Consider the following 17,488-nt stretch of genomic DNA (forward strand, 5'->3'; position numbering starts at 1 on the left):
CAGCTCTGCTCATCTCTTCTCAAAAAATATTTGATATTACATTTCTAACATCAATTTTCCTCAGTGTAACAATCTTGAAATATTATACTCACTATGCCAACATTTCATATGAAACATCATCATTTCAAAGTACAACTAAACTATACAACTGCACTGAATGGCTGGCCTCAAAACACATGAGTGTTAGAAGGAAGACAACAGCTTTGAGAAGAAGGAAATGATGATAAAACAGGCAGGAATATAACACTCCAGATTAATATCACAATCCAAAACTTCAGCCATTTTATCTTTAATTAAAAAAGCGTTGGGAGGAAATGACTAACTGATTCATCAGATACACAATATAAGCACTCAAACCGATCCAGCGACACAACTCTCATTCAACCACTCCACTATTACAAACAAAAACTCTTCACTGCATCACAATAATCAGGAATCGCAATGCTGTGAAACTGTTTGCACAATCACAGACTCAAGCTTGTCTTTCCTTTGATCAACTGGAAGGTAAACATCAGTAAAGCAGAGCCATCCTTTTTCTTCAACAAATCAACAGATGAAGCTCAGGGTCTAGTAGTCTGATTTGGTGGAATTTGCTGGTGTGGGCATCTTATAAAGTACAACAACACATCAATCCAAACTTTGGAGAGGACAAATCCACCGGTACTGAAGTCTCAGAACCGAAAACCATGAATGCTATTTGATTCAGCTTGATGAAAAAAATTCTTCTGATTAGAATAAAATATCTGTACGAAGAAGTGAAGACATTGTGCCCAATTTCTAAAATCAAGAAACACATGCCGGGGAGTGTCTTAAATTAATAAAGCGAATTATGGCATCCCTCTGCCGATCTGCTCATGCAAACTGATTTAATCCTGTAGTCAGAAAAAGGCTCTAACGATCCCCCGTTAGCTCTCCTGGATTACCCAGTTAACACAGTTAACAACCAACAAATTGGTCGAGCAGCAAATTAGTGTGTGCTCGCACTTCTACCAACCTCACCCTTTGGGCCTGTAAACTTAGCCTGTGACCACAAATTGCCAGTGCAATTTCCAGGCCGTATGTCCCAGTGGGTCGGCTTGACGAAAAGGGGACAACCTCACCTTCACAGTCTGAAACAAAGAGCTCCAACAACTCCAGAAGGCGTTCAATCCAAACAACTCCAACACATTTTATGAAGTTGTAAATAAAGATTACACAGGTCTGCACATTGAGAAAAACAAAATCAATGAATCAAGTATCAACATTTTTTTTAATGACAAAAAGAAGTATTCAGGAGTGGATAAATATGTCCAAATACTCAATTTAATCTCAAAGAACTTTACATAAACACAATGTTGTAAACTTTTCCCCCCCACACAAAATGTACTGTTTAAAACCCCCACAGATGTAGCAGAAAACATCTGGGTCATGTTTGCATTTTCTCCTGTCACTGGACAATCAGGATTTTGGCATGAATTATTATTACAATTATTAATACATGTGAAAATTGAGAATTAAACAAATACTGTAGGTGTAACCTGACTCAGGAAGATATGAATCATTCTTAGTGGCAGTTTTTCTGGTGATTAAGGGATGAAAAGGAAAATGCTACAACATCATCATATTTTGTGAGAAAGTGTGACGTGCTACAGAAGACATGCACTATTTTTGGAATTTCATTTATCAAATATGATGCAGGAGTACGTTTTACACGAAAATAAAATGTCACTCTTTCTACTTGAAAATGTCATGATTAATTCAGTGCGTGCTTGCCATTTCTTTGTAACTTTTTTTGTGAAAATTTTCTAGCAATTTCCGAGTGTAAACTGTTTGAAAGTACAGTAAATCATACACCAAGGTCTTGGCAACAGGTACTTATAAAATAAATCAACATGAGGAGGTTTAAAGAATTCAAACCAGGATCATGTTTCGCTATGAAAAGCTGCAACCCCATTTAATGTGGAAAAATACTAACTCTGCACATGTGTAAGCGCTTAAATATACAAGGAGACAGGGCCTTTGTGTTAGTTGACTTGGTTTACAGTAATTTGCCAGCTGCAGTTTCCGTTGAGAATGTGCACGTGGGCTTCCCTCGGGCTCACTCCTCCTCTCTCCTCTCTGCGAGTTTGCTTGCAGATCAACGCCGTTGTTGCAAATCGACAGAGAAGAAGACAAGAAATCATGGCTTCTGAAAAGTTTTACTTGCGCTTGCTCACCTTTGTGACCCTATTGACTGTACTGGCACTCTCGGGTAATTTCTTCTCTCTTTTTCTTGCACTTAGCAGCTCACTTTTTCTTTCTTTCTTTCAAAAATGCCTGCTAAAAGTTTCTTGCACAGTCTGAAGTATGAATGTGGGCGATTCACCTGATATTGTAAGCAGAAAAGGTGGGAAAGGTCAGTAAATGTACTGTGAGCAGAAATGAATTTAATTGTTTGGTCTGTGGATGTGCACTTTAAAGACAAATCATTATTTTCTATCATCAAACAGCATGCTAAATGTGTGAAAGGAGCTGTAAAAGCAGGAGAGATGCAAAACTTATGAAACATAAAGAGTTATGAAATCTCTGCGGTCGTATGTCTCACTAAAATCTTCAAAAGTGAATTGGACACCTACTTGCAGGTTATTAATACTATATGTTTTTCGTCTTTGCATAGGCTTATGATCCCACTCCCTTCCCCCGTCTGATAGCGTCTGATTGAGTCAGACTTTCCACAGAGAGTTTTTTTTCAATGCATGAAAACCACATGTTGAATCAGAATTCATCTGTGGTCTGCATGTCTGACACTAAAGCAATGCAATAAACATGAACTAATTAACCGAAAATATAGCCTAGCACAAAACACTTAAAAGAAAAAAACAATGTGTATAAAATATAATCATATGTGATGTGTCACGCAGGGAATTTTGGGAATGTTCTTTTCAATAGTCATTGTAAATTATATGGTAATTCATTGTTTTACTTCCACAATTTGACATTGACAGTTTTTACATAAATTTGACAGTATTTTGCTTTTTTGCTGTAGCATTTTACAGGTTTTTTCGTAAAAATTACAAAAATGTTAACACTGTATTCGTTTGTAATTTAATTTTTTTTTTTTAAATGTATAAAAGATATACATCCTAATTCAGTTTTTGATATTTTCTAGATGTTGCAAGTGAGAACACTCTGGAAAAACTCTTGATGAAAAAAGGTAATTTCCCCCTTTTTTTTTTTTTGTCAGCAAAATATTCACCAGTGCAAGAACATGGAAGACTTCTCGATATAAATTTTCTGAAAACGTGTCTGAACATATTATACAGTTTTGCTAAATTTTGCTGAAATCTTGTCATTTTAAAACATAAACATTAAAGTACGTTAAAGTATCTTCTGAAAACTTTTTTCATAGTCCCACTAATATAAAAATACCTATGGGTGTACCATGGCCCTGTCGATTGGCTTTGTCTCTCACTAGTTGACGGTGATGTAAAGCCAGCTGCAGCTGTGGCTGTGACTCCCTCCAGGGCCAAACAGTTCCTGGCCTCCCTTAAAAGACCCAAAAGGAACCTGTGGGACCGCAGCCGCCCTGATGTTCAGCAGTGGATCCAGCAGTTCATGTACATGGGCTTTGATGAAGCAGTGAGTGCTTGTTGTCATTTCTTAAAAATACCATAAACCAGTTTCATCTACTAAAGGTTTGTAAATGATTTATGAGCATCAGGTAGCGACTGATACCACACCTTTATATCATTCTTTACTGTAAAGTGACTGTAAAGCGCAAAAGAAAAAGCAGATCAGTCATAGCGCAATCCTTCTCGCAAATGACTCCTTGCAAATGAATAGAACGCTTCAATAATAAGAGGTCACTGGGGTTGGCTATAAATACGTGCATCTCTTCATGAGCGCAGCACTGGTTACACTGGCACCTGTTTCACCTGCACACTCCGGGGGTAGGGGGTTTAGAGTTAGGAACCCCCTGGAGGACCTTGTGAAGCTGGAAGTAGGGCTGATAAGCCTGCAAGGTAGGTGGGTGGGAACCAGGGGGAGCCCTAAATAGTAACCAACATTTTTCTTTTTTTAAATTACAGTGTTTCCAAAAATAGACTTACCAACAGTCATATCACTTTACGTCACATTCAACAAAGTACCAAAAAGTACCATGGTGTTTTGAACACGAACAATGTAAATATCATGGTATATGTCAGTATCGTGCTACCATGGTATTACCATTTGATGCTATCACTGTACTATGGTAGGCTACTGCCAAACAGTATAGAGCTATTTTTGTGAGCGTTTCATTACAGAGCTGCAGCTTCTATTGATTTATTTGTCTAATATAGAGACATACTATGCAAACAGGTACATTTTTAATATAAGAATGTCAATAGTTATATTATCTTTAAATATAATGATGAATAGCTCAATGCTTTTGATACTCAATTAGGCTGGTTTTAATATCAGTTACTGAAATGCAAGTAATATGCTATTTTAACTTCAGTCCATTCAACTGTGTAGATAGAACCTTTTTGGGTTTTTAAAAAAAATAAAAATTCCCAAAATGTATACAACATTAATCACATAATGTAAATAAGTTGTCACAGAATAAGAACATGTGAATAACTCAATTTTTGACAAAAATGTCAGATAGAACCTTATAATTCCAAGGGGACGAAACGTCTGACCTCTTGTAGAAACTGAAAACCCAAAACACGAGCACAGCTATATGTAGGAATGTCCTGATTGGCTACTCAAATGTCATGTTTTTATGTATGTGACATCTTGTTTCAGACGTCTGGGATTTATATTTATGGTTGAACAGTCATATCACTTTACGTCACATTCAACAAAGTACCAAAAAGTACCATGGTGTTTTGAACACGAACAATGTAAATATCATGCTATATGTCAGTATCGTGCTACCATGGTATTACCATTTGATGCTATCACTGTACTATGGTAGGCTACTGCCAAACAGTATAGAGCTATTTTTGTGAGCGTTTCATTACAGAGCTGCAGCTTCTATTGATTTATTTGTCTAATATAGAGACATACTATGCAAACAGGTACATTTTTAATATAAGAATGTCAATAGTTATATTATCTTTAAATATAATGATGAATAGCTCAATGCTTTTGATACTCAATTAGGCTGGTTTTAATATCAGTTACTAAAATGCAAGTAATATGCTATTTTAACTTCAGTCCATTCAACTGTGTAGATAGAACCTTTTTGGGTTTTTTAAAAAAATAAAAATTCCCAAAATGTATACAACATTAATCACATAATGTAAATAAGTTGTCACAGAATAAGAACATGTGAATAACTCAATTTTTGACAAAAATGTCAGATAGAACCTTATAATTCCAAGGGGACGAAACGTCTGACCTCTTGTAGAAACTGAAAACCCAAAACACGAGCACAGCTATATGTAGGAATGTCCTGATTGGCTACTCAAATGTCATGTTTTTATGTATGTGACATCTTGTTTCAGACGTCTGGGATTTATATTTATGGTTGAACCTTTTTCCTCCCATTTCCTTCAGAGACTTGAAACGGATCTGGCCTACTGGATGGACCACTACCGCTCCAGTGACCAGGGTCGCCAGCATCACTATGATGAAAACTCTCCCATAGGGCCTCGCAGCGCCGGCTCTTACAGGCACGGGGCAAACGTCAATTATGACTACTACTAAAACAACAAAGCCATAACCGCTCTGATTTAACACAGTGCTTCTTCCTTCTGTAGCTTGTACTTCCTTTCGTAAATGAAAATAACAAAGAAATTCTTAAGGTGGGGGGTCCATTTTAATAGTTCACACATAAATGAAGAATGTCATCACTTTCTTGAAAATGACAAAGATATACCAGACAAATATCATAAAAGTAGCCTATAGAGTTGAGAACCACTGCCATATACCATATGCTACCTTTATGTGAAGAAAAGACTGAAATTTAAGTCATTACCAATAATCTTGTCAAATCATATTTTGAGCTTGACAGCCCCAGTCATCTTTTACATAACTTTCATTATATGGAAAGGAACAAGAATGATGTTATTAAAAAAAATTAAAAATCTAATGGGTTTGGACCAATGAGTAAATGATGACCGGATCATTTCTGGGTGAACTTGGTGTCTGTCTGGTGTTGTTTTCAAAAGGCTGGAAAGAGCGTTACAATAAAAACTACAGAACCTAGGTTGTTTGTTGGTTTGTTTTTGAAAGAAATGAATACTTTTATTCAACAAGGACGCATTAAATTGATGAAAAGTGACATTTACAATCCTACAAAAGATATTTTGAACTTTTTATTTATAAAATTCACAAATTAATAAATGTTGCTTGAGCAGCAAATTAGAATGATTTCCGAAGGATCATGTGACACTGATGCTGAAAATTCATCTTTGCATCACAGGAATAAATTACATTTTAAAATATGTTCAAATAGAAAACAGTTATTTTAAATTGTATTAACATTGCACAATATTATGCTTTTTACGTTATTTTTGATCAAGTAAATGCAGCCTCGACAAACCAAAAATGACTCCTGACATAACACAGACAAAAATCAGTGGTGAACGGAGAAAAGCGATGTAAACGGGAATGCAGAGATCAAATAAAATGTGATAAATACAATACAAATGTGAAATGACATTTCATTAAGCAGAAGGACAGAGAAAGTGAGAATACAGTGAAAGTCACAGTAAATATTTTTTATTAAAATATTATTTTCACCTGAAATCAATTATAGGTTCAAAGTTCTGTATGAAGTTTCACAAAGGTAACAACAGATTTTGCTCAAAATCATCACAAAGTTTAAAGCAGAAAGAACATTTTCCAAAGCAGTTTTTCATCCGTGTCCTCAAATTTCTTGACAGAGCTGGATGAGGTTTCCTGCTCCAGACCAGACATTCGAGATCTTTAAATAGTTTGCAATCGCTAATTTTCTACAGGTGTCCATTTAGCAATAACACACCGCTAGCTTTGACAACGATAAAAAAAATAGATCACATCAATTAAAACGGCACAGAATGTAAACACGCAACACAAATGCACATGAAGATCTAAGCTTGCTTTAAATAACATACAGACGACTGACAAACCAAAGTGCAAGGCAAAGTCTGTAAATCGGATATCTTTGAGGCACATTTGACTGAAAAACAAACTCTTTAGAGAGAGCTCTCAGACGGAGCTGCTTTTCAAAATATTTGCGAAAAGCATCAGAAAAATTCCTTTTTTTAATGAATTAATTTTTTCAAAAAGATGGATCTGAAAGTGGGAGGTGGGAGACCCACGCTGTAAAATGGTTGCTGGACGTCTAAGGTCCTTCAGTATCCCAGCATCCCTGAGATCAACACAATTCATCAGTTGTGTCTGGGTCTTCCTTTTTTCATCCGTGCAGCTTTGGGTTTGGGTATATACTGATTGTTGGCTTGATGCTCCAGCTCTCTGCTGAAGTACTGGATGGTTTTGTTCAAGCCTTCTTCCAGTGGCACCTGCAAACACACAAATCACATCTTATTAAACGGACTGTTCCAACTACGAATTATGATCGGATCAACCATATTTGAGACTGTCGTAAAAATAACAAAACACACACTAGTGACTGTACACATACTATGTAAATGTGCCTACGGTTAGACTAATGAACAACTAGGAAGAATGAATATTCCTGATTATTAATATAAATAATTGATAATATTCATAAAAATTCAATAATTATTAATATTACTACTAGGAACAATTATAATGATTAATGTAAAGAATTGTATTATTATAAATTAACATGTAAAACCATCATAAAATTAAAGGCATGTTTCTTGTCTTATTATAGAGCATATTAAATAAATAAATAGATAAAAATTAGTGCTGGGAAACGATTAATCGCATCCAAAATAAAAGTTTTTATTTATATAATAAATGTGTGTGTACTGTTTATATTTATTATGTATATATAAAGACACACACATACAGTATATATTTAGAAAATATTTACATGTATATATTTATATATTAATATATTTAATATATAAACATAACATATTTTTCTGAAATATTTACATTCATGCGTGTGTATTTATATATACAAAATAAATATACACAGTACACACACATATATTATGTACACAAAAACGTTTATTTTGGATGCGATTAATCGTTGCCCAGCACTAATAAAACAAACTATAAATGTATACAAATAACAGAAAAAATAAAAACAATAAATATATAAATAAAAGTAAATCTATATATATATATAAAAAAAATCTATAAATAACAAAAAAAAAAAATCGACATACCCAAATTTTGGGGTAAAATTGCCCTAATATTCATGATGCTCACCACAGGTTCCCAGCCCAGAAGCATTTTGGCCTTGCGGATATCTGGCCGTCTTCTCTGTGGATCATCCTGTGCTTCTGGAAGGAACTGAATATGACTGCGGCTCACTGAGGAGACAATCAGCGGCGTGCTGTTCAATTAATCATAGATTCTAAAACCTCATTTGCAATTTTATACAATGTCTACTTACCAACTAGACTCTTAATAAGCTGTGCAAACTCTAGTATAGTGTGTTCCTCTGGATTGCCCTAGAAGCAAAGAGAAGAGAAGACAAGTCTTTTTTAGATTTATAATAGTTATCCAGTCCATATAGCATAAATGTACTTGTTTAAACATGACAAACATATTTTCATGTAATCAAATGACCAAATTGCCTGTTTGTGTCTTAGGTAATATGAATTACTACAGCAATGATCAATAGTATATTTGTAAATTAACACTAGATTATTACAAACTGTAAAAGAAAGAAAAATAAAATCTAGTGCTGAATCGCTTAAAATGGAATGCACAGGTTTTTGCAATTAAGCATTTAGTCATTTAGCAGACGCTTAATCACGATTCATTTGAAAGATCTAGAAATGTTGTTGTTTTTCTCCTTTTTATTTGCGTTTGAATTGTTGTCTTTTAGTTGTTGTGATATTTATGGTGATACTTTTTTTTTAAGCTAAACTAAATGAAAATTGTAAAAAAAAAAAAAAAAGTACAAGTACAAAAGTAAAAAGTTGAAGTAATTATTTGAAAGTTATGTTAATTAAAATAAACCTGTACTGACGTTAGGAAGTTATTCTTCTTCTCAGTTTCTAAGGATAAAATGATAACTAGCCATTCAACATTACAGCTGAAAGCCAGGCCTAAACTCTTAATTACTGGATTGTTTCTATTGATCATATATTAACACTTACAGAGTATTTTTTTTGAATATACAGTGTACTACAACAAATCGATGAGTGAATAATGCCTGAAGGCAAAATGCTAAACTCACCAGGTTAACTGGACTACTGATGTTACTGTTCATCAGGGACACCAGGCCATTCACCAGATCACTGGGGAAAAAAGAAACGACTAAACCAGAGTATGTGGCATCACGACAAAGCACAGTGAAAGAACAATGCAGATGCAATGACTTCATCTGAAGTGACGTGCAAATGAATGAAATGGAAATAAAATTATAAACTATTTAAACTCAATTCAATAGAAGCCTTTGGCAATTTGCAAATCTGGTTGTATGAATGAGTCACAGTTAATTTTCTCTTCAGGGTGTTCATACACACACATGTGAATTCCTTCAGTGTGTGTGGGCATGAACACAGTGGGGCAGCAGAGATCTCGCTAACACACCAGCGCAGCCATTCAAACCTTCAGATTCAATAACAGATTTTCATTTAATGTAAGAGCACACATCCAGTCCATTCGGTCTCAGAAGGGAGACAGCATAATGACCATTAATAACAGTCTCAAGTGCTGTCATCTACACCTCCACAAGGACAAAAGAACCAAACCAACCCTGCTAGTGCAGATCAAGTGTAAATCACGATGCTTAAGAGCTTTTAATTTTTGACATGCCGTGACTTAACTGGATGCAATGCAGATTGTGAATGTGAATAATGAATGGTTAAGGCTCGCAAGGTCAGTTGAAAGGACAAACTTGTGGACATTTATATTTTATTAAAGCCTTGAGAGTCCCAGCAGCTTACGGCAAGAGGAAGCTTAAAAAAAAAAAAAAAAAAAGAGAAGTGTGCAATATCCCTTAAGTTCAGTTGTCTGCTTCCATCAACTACTCTAATAACTTCCCAATACACATTAGAAGTGATAAAGTATTTATTAGATCGATTGGTTTCTTTCTATAGACCCTTTTTTGGCCCAAAATGCCACTCGTTGTAACGGCATGGCTCTTCAAAAATCCTTTGATTAGTCATTATTGTGTCAAATGAAACAGTTTTGCTGCTTGACACAGTAATGGTTCAGTGTGGACAAATGGCTTGTTGGAAAAATTGCTAGTTGCTTACAAATAATAGATTTTGGTAGGGCTGGCTCGATACCACTTTTTTAGGACCGATCCCGAGCCAATATAAAAAATTACAGGTATCTGCCGATATCGAACCGATACCAGCGCAGCTTTTTTTAAATTAGTGTAGAATTTCTATACCTCAATACGTGTTGACCTGATCATCACTCTTTCGTATGTTACACACAATCTACTAAATATAGACAGCTTCATTATAAAGGAAAATAACAAACGAAAAAATATATAATCATAATCTACGACAGAAATACTATTATAAACTAGGTTAATGGATAATTCAGTAGCAAAAGTTACTCTAGAAAAATCATGAGTGCACAATAATTTTATAAAATCCTAAACTTTTAGTGAAAAAAAAAAAAACTATTTAGTGGGGATCAAATAAAAGTGAATAAGAGTAGGACTAAATCTGGAACACATTGCTCTTTGTATTGTTGCAAAATACATGCATGAAAAACAAGTCATATTTATATATAAATATATACTATAGTCAACATTTGAAGTGGATCAAAACCTTTCATCAAAGTTGTCCTAAAACCAAAACAATACCCGTTCTTTGATGAAATTTTTGATCCACTTCAAATGTTGAACATTTACTGAATGTTAACATGTTGTTGAACGTTACTGTATAAATTAAGACATTTCTTTTAAATGTATAGCAGAGTAATGAGGCAGCAACATATGATAGATAAGACGAACAAGAAAGGCTTTTAATAATCTTTCATTGTGCAAAAGTATTATGATACTAAAGGCTCCAAATAAAGAGCGGCACAAAGCGCTTATGCACATCCCGTGTGCAGAATGATGCGCTTGAAGCAACACGGAGTCACAGCGCACGCAGCGCTCCGCATAGAAAAGTTCAAAGCACAAAGTGAAGATATATTGATGCGTAGTGTATTAAATACGTGCGTTAGTTTATTGAGCCTTTTCTTTTAACAGTTTTACATTTCAGTTACTGTGCTCATGACACTACATGCCCTAGTATCTACAAAAAAAATAAAATTAAAATTATAATAGAAAGAAAATAAAAAAAATTATTTATATATATATATATATATATATATATACATCTATCATACCTGTCAAATTCCAAGGTTGTCCAGTTGCCAGATCTTGTATGAAACACCGAACGATCGACACATACAAATTTCAACCCATTTGTCCCCTCAACCTGGCAACCTACAGCCCAGTGATGCGATTGATATGTGCGCAGATAGTACCGCGGGATACACTAAGACATATTTATGTTACTAAATGATATATGATATAACATCAAAATTGTTACTTTTGACTCCGCAAGTCACAAGCTTCTGATCGGATTTAATCTTTTGACATGCGCACACTGCATGAATATACAGAGTTTCCCGTTGTTGTCGTATACTGTTTTAAAAAGTACACGTGATATTTATCTACTTCGGGTTCTAATTAGGCGACGACCAGCACATGAAGAATTATAATTCTTGGGTGAACCATTCTTATGACTGAGTAAATTCTCTCTTTTTTTAAGTTATATTTTTATGATATAGATGTGCGTTTGCTGAATGCTAACGGTATATGGGAAAGTATTATAGCATGTGTCTTTGTATTGCTAATAATAGAAAGGCAAACACTAACACTTTTTCATTTAGTTTTTTTCTTCCCAAAATAATTAAAAAAGACAGAACTGTAAAGAGAATAGGAGCTCTTTGTGCATATACTTAGGCGCTGTTAAAATAAATGTCAGATTATAACGCTTATCGCCAAAATAGAAAAAATTAGCAGCTGGTCCAGATAAATAAAAATAACCTAATACTGGCCGAAATACAAAAAAGTCTTGACACAGACACACACAAACTGTAACACCATCACTGACAGGAATTCCATCACTTCTGAAAACTAGCAAAATGACAAAAAATATAACTTTAAAAAAGAGAGAATTTACTCAAAGTCATAAGAATGGTTCACCCAAGAATTATAATTCTGTCATTATTTTCTGACAAAACTTTTTGTGTTACATGGTTAAAGAAAAAACAACAAACAAACAAACAACCGGTTTAGAATAATATGAGGGAATAAATTCATAAATAAAAATGTTTTTTGGGGTGAACTATTCCTTTTAGATGTGCGCCAAACACAAGCCACAAGAGTTGCCTTTGATCTGTCAATACAGCTGGAATGATAGATGTGAATTGGTCTCTTTCCCTTTAATAACACTATGAGATCAATCATACTGGTCCATCTTCTCTTCACTGAGTGTACACTGCTTATTTAAGATAACACTACCGTATTTATCTGTAGGATGAATCATCCCAGAGCTGCGGCGCTATCTCCTTGAGCAGTGTGGGCTCTGACCCTGAGAGGGATATCAGAGCCTGTGGAAATCCAAGTTTTCAAACAAGTGCCACGTTTCTATATGAGTTCACTTTACCTCCGATCATCTCATCCTTTCTTTAGTGTGATGTTTGACTGATGTCTTTTCCTCCAGACCATATGCATATTAATATTTAACTTTTGATATTGAAACTAGCAACAACAATTGTGCAATTACACTGGTATTGCTATCAGCTACTGGAATTTGGTATTGTGACAACCTTATTAGTAAGTATATAAGAGCAGCTCAGCCTGCATCTTTCCTGCTTTTAACAGGGACAATAATGTCATTAAAACTGATACAACAAGCCGTGAAATGTCTTAAACCACAAAGGAGAAAAAAGCAGATTTTACCAAGACTTAGATAACAGAGAAACATCACAGATAAGATGGCCAAGATGGTATGAGGTACCATGTTTGGGAACATTGAGTGAAACTACATGCTGCTTGTATGGGACGCCTTCAATATGTTAAATTGGTGATACTGCCTTCTTTTAAATATGATGCACACAATTTCTAATCCGGTTTGGCCAATCCTGCTCTTATCTACTGCTCTTCTTTTAAAGGTTGAGGTTCTGCTGTCCAAAAGACCAAACATGTGTTTAAATACAGAATCAATATTTCCTGAGGCAAACATTTGAAAGTCAAGGTTGAAAGATTTTTAATTTGTATAGATTACTGCATCAAGTGTTCCAATTCATAACTATTTCACATGTTTGGAAATTGGTAGTGAAATTTGTATGATCATTCAAATCATACCAATAAATGTGAAATTGCCAACTCGTAAAAAGTAACATTTTCAGATGAAATTGAGTTTAAATGTTCTTTTATAAGCTAGAATACCAAGAGATGTAAACAATTTCAGTCAGTTTCAAAGAATCACAAAGCGCATGTTGGGCTAGTTTCCTGACCTACTAAAGACTCTTTATGCTGTTTATTTCTTTTATTTTAGTGATATCTGTATAGGTATTATGAACATTTAACACACTGAACAAAAACACTGCTTAAAGCACTTCAAGAAAATTTAAAATACTCTATAAATAACTTATATAACATTAATGTGCTTGACGTTTTTGTATCCAAGGTGATTCATTTAAGGTATACATTCTGGGGCCTGTTTCATAAAACAAGTTTACCAAATAAGCCAGGCTTATTTCAATTAGTCTGACTTATTTTGAACCAAATCAACTGACGATAAGTCAGACTAATTGAAATAAACCTGGCTTATTTGGTAAAGGTTTTATGAAACAGGCCCCTGGTAGTATGTGTTCCCTGTGAAGTCTTGCCATTGCGGTTGATCTGCTAGTTAAAAAAACAAGGAAAAAAATCACATCAACTGCTAAAATGTAAAATATGTCAAGATTCCTAATTTTAAAAAAAGGTTAAGAGGTTAAAAGTTACTGTAAATGCCTCTTAAAAGGTAGATACTTTATGTTCAAAGGATTGGCCTTGGCTTCTTGCACTCTCATCTGTACTATGTATACATATTAAAAGGTTGTATAAAGGAAAAGTTCCCTCTAAATTTCAAATGCACCCTATTTTGAATGGTAATGTTGCAAAGCCATGTACTGTACCTGTGGAGTTACAGTATGAACTCACCCTACATTTCCCTCTGAATTATGCCGTTTGAATGTACCCGAATTATGAGTTTAATGAACTCCCCAGTGTTATCAATGCCAAAAACACTTCCTTTAGTAGGGTGGCCAGTAGTTCATTTATGAGCAGATGGTTAAAAGCTGGGCAGAGCCTTCAGACACTCAATCGATGTCTGTCATTTAAGACTTTGGTCTGTTGAAAATTCTGTGGTCAATCCCGTGTGTTATATTACACAGTCCTAATTAAGTGAACTTTGCTCATCCAGGAGAATGTTTGTTCTACTGAGACACTGAGACTTCAAATAAGCCACGATGGCTCTGATCTCTTACCCCACCGGAGTGTGTTGGGTCTTCTAAAGATGAGCCAAGGCAGCCATATACCTCTAGATAAAACCGGCTTAATTAAATTATACTCAAAATATCACCTACAAACAGCACCATAATATATTTAGAGAATATTTCTGCCATCCTGTTCCCTGGACGTGGACAAATTATGAAATACATGTGATGGTCAGATCCAAGAGGCATTTACAAAATTCCTGACACAAATGATGAAGGCCATGCAACACTAACTTTCATAAACAGGCTTGAAGCTAGACGAGACAAGACGGCTCTGCCAGACATCCCTGCCAAAATGATATATTTCACCAACAGACTGGACCTTTCTTTTCTTCAGATTGTAATCAGTCTTGTGACAGGTTTGTCTTAACTAAGCTCAGATTAAATTAAAGGCACCCCCAAAATCAGCTTGCAAGTGGCCCCTTTCCCAAAAAGCTAAGTTGGCAGTATTTATTCCTACTCATCATTAGAGTACTAATAGAAGCATAAACCAGACAGACTTTAAAAAGCAAAATGAAAAAGTAATTAGAAATTCTGTACATTTAAAACTATAAATGTGTGTATATCTATACGCAAGTATATATACACACACACACATATATATATATATATATATATATATATATATATATACAGTGGGTACGGAAAGTATTCAGACCCCCTTAAATTTTTCACTCTTTGTTATATTGTTATATTTTTTTTTTTCCTCATTAATGTACACACAGCACCCCATATTGACAGAAACAAACTGATGAAGATGTTTTCTTAATTTGCTGGTGTTTTTTCAATTTGCATGTGTTTTCTTAAGTTGCAGCGCATTGAGCTCTCTCAGCCACCGTAGCATTTACTACACAGAGCCGTTGTTCACTGACAAGCTGCGCACAACCACGATCATATTTTGAGCATGTTTTGCGCAGCTTGTCAGTGAAGAACGGCTTTGTGTAGTAAATGCTGCTCATGCCTCGTTTATAAAGGGTTTTAATATTTTTGTCTTGTCGCTCCAGCCGGGACACGGCATCACAGTATGGTAGGGGCGTAACATTTCCGTCACACGCTTGAGGTATTCAGCCATTCACAACGCACTGGATAGCTGGCCAATCAGAGCACACCTCGCTTTTCAGACCGATGAGCTTAGTAAAAATCGACGCGTTTCAGAAAGGCGGGGCATAGAGGAGAAACAATAATGTACAGTATGTGGAAAATAATGTGTTTTTGAACCTTAAACCGCATAAACATTTCATTACACCAAATAATTTTATTTTTAGCAACATCATATGACCCCTTTAATAACTGATAAGTTTACTTCTACCAAAGCACCACCACATTATCAGTCTGTACACAAATCTGCAGCCTTTTAAATAATAAAACAGAGTTCTGCCTTTGAAATACCTTCAACGCAATTACCAGAAAGCATTAGTAATCCCATCAAAAGCCGATCTCCGTCCTTGAAAACGCCATGAAGCAATGTGTCAAGGTCTGTTTTTCCCCCAAGTTTCATTTCATTAAGACAAAACATGGGACTGTTATGTTAATACTTTTGTTTGTTCACGCATTTCATTTGTGCTGTTCTTTTGACATTAAAGAGACCAGATGGGCTTTTTTCTCTGCTCTTATCATTCACAATTGCACTATGACATTAGAAGGAATAACACAGAAGACTAGAGATGACATGAAAACTGATGGAAATGGGGAAAAAAGGGTCAGATGGATGTGTTACGTAAATCTTTGTTCATGGCAGTATAGTTTTTTTTCCCCCTCAAATTTGTAACATCGCCTATTTATTCAGAACAAGCCAATGTATTATTTTCCTTGTTTTGAGCGTTGACTTTAAAAGCATTTTTCACAGATAATTTTGATTCAATCCACTTGTGGACAGTTTGAACATTCACTGTTCAAAATGACGGAAAAATCAGCCAATTATAGTATTATGCTCCCATATTTTGTTGTTTTTGTATTTTCATAGCATCTATTTACTTTTGCATGTGTCCTCTTGTGCTCTAGATACAAAACAAATGAAAACCCACCCACAGATGTATTTAGTTTTTTTATCAGTGCTTACCTCACATACTGGAAAGCTCTTGTCTGAGAACCTGAACCGTAAACCTGAAAAATGTAAAACAAACAGAATCATAATCATACCTCAGATTCAGAGCACATGACATTATGCAAAAAAATGTGAAAATATAATGTGTTCATTTAAAATTTGCCATAGGGATAACATTTTTTTAATTCAAAACTCAGTCATTTCCAAGCCCATCTGATTAACATAATAAAAAAAAAACAGTTTTTGATAGGTAAGAAAAAGACGGCATTCTGTATGGATGCCCCACTTTTTAATTTCACAAGGCTACAAATTGAAGTAACCCCCATTTGTTTGTCTGTGTGAAGCTGAATTGAGTCAAAGCAGTAATTGAGAGTTCATTGGTTCATTATTTTAACAAGGTCAATGGGTCTTACCGTCAGCGGCTCTCCCTGTAAAGCCTGCAGAATGAAATTACTGACCACTCTCCCATCATTCATGTGCATGCGAGACCCGAAGGTGTTGAAGATCCGAGCCACTCTCACCTCTACTCCTTCCTGCGAGACACAGACACATGCGAACCTCATTAACACCATGAGTTCTGCTGCAAGTGTTAATTATTCAGTGAACATGCAGCAATAGGTTTATGGGTTTCAGGATTATATGCAGCTGAAGCTCAAAATGTATTACTAGAGCTTCACTGATTTTGACAATACTGAATTCATACATGAGATCCTGATATCGATGTCTTCACATTTTCATTAGTAGTCTAAAGCTAGAGGTAAAAATGCTTCATTTCGTTCCTAAAATAATAATAATAAATAAATAAATAATAGTAGCAGCATAACAATTGGACTGGAAAATGTGCATTAT

General features: G+C 35.0%; 2 protein-coding genes across 2 annotated transcripts in view; one reads left to right on the plus strand and one right to left on the minus strand.

The window, feature by feature from the left end:
* The first annotated feature begins 2,099 nt into the window (after window positions 1-2,099).
* On the plus strand, window positions 2,100-6,011 carry ecrg4a (ECRG4 augurin precursor a). Its single transcript, XM_016295502.1, has 4 exons — window positions 2,100-2,230; window positions 3,128-3,172; window positions 3,434-3,597; window positions 5,503-6,011. The coding sequence occupies exons 1-4, from the start codon at window positions 2,161-2,163 to the stop codon at window positions 5,650-5,652; spliced, it is 429 nt and encodes a 142-aa protein (XP_016150988.1). The 5' UTR covers window positions 2,100-2,160; the 3' UTR covers window positions 5,653-6,011.
* Window positions 6,012-7,207: 1,196 nt separating this feature from the next.
* LOC107602881 (UDP-glucuronic acid decarboxylase 1-like) overlaps window positions 7,208-17,488 on the minus strand; it is a 70,269-nt gene continuing 59,988 nt past the window's right edge. Inside the window, exons 9-14 of the mRNA XM_016295491.1 lie at window positions 17,053-17,172; window positions 16,655-16,698; window positions 9,275-9,335; window positions 8,483-8,540; window positions 8,296-8,399; window positions 7,208-7,451 (exon numbers count right to left, since the gene is read on the minus strand). Of these exons, the coding sequence (XP_016150977.1) occupies window positions 7,320-7,451; window positions 8,296-8,399; window positions 8,483-8,540; window positions 9,275-9,335; window positions 16,655-16,698; window positions 17,053-17,172 (519 nt within the window). The 3' untranslated portion in view covers window positions 7,208-7,319. The remainder of the gene's footprint in view (window positions 7,452-8,295; window positions 8,400-8,482; window positions 8,541-9,274; window positions 9,336-16,654; window positions 16,699-17,052; window positions 17,173-17,488) is intronic.

Source organism: Sinocyclocheilus grahami, unplaced genomic scaffold (assembly GCF_001515645.1).
Source record: "Sinocyclocheilus grahami isolate Dianchi unplaced genomic scaffold, SAMN03320097.WGS_v1.1 scaffold337.1, whole genome shotgun sequence".
Taxonomy (NCBI): domain Eukaryota; kingdom Metazoa; phylum Chordata; class Actinopteri; order Cypriniformes; family Cyprinidae; genus Sinocyclocheilus; species Sinocyclocheilus grahami.

Excerpts from the sequence above, each read along its gene's own strand:
- ecrg4a (XM_016295502.1), top strand. The coding sequence starts at position 2,161 with ATGGCTTCTGAAAAGTTTTACTTGCGCTTGCTCACCTTTGTGACCCTA. Across the intron at positions 2,231-3,127 it reads GACTGTACTGGCACTCTCGG|ATGTTGCAAGTGAGAACACT; the intron begins GTAATTTCTTCT and ends GATATTTTCTAG. Across the intron at positions 3,598-5,502 it reads ACATGGGCTTTGATGAAGCA|AGACTTGAAACGGATCTGGC; the intron begins GTGAGTGCTTGT and ends CATTTCCTTCAG.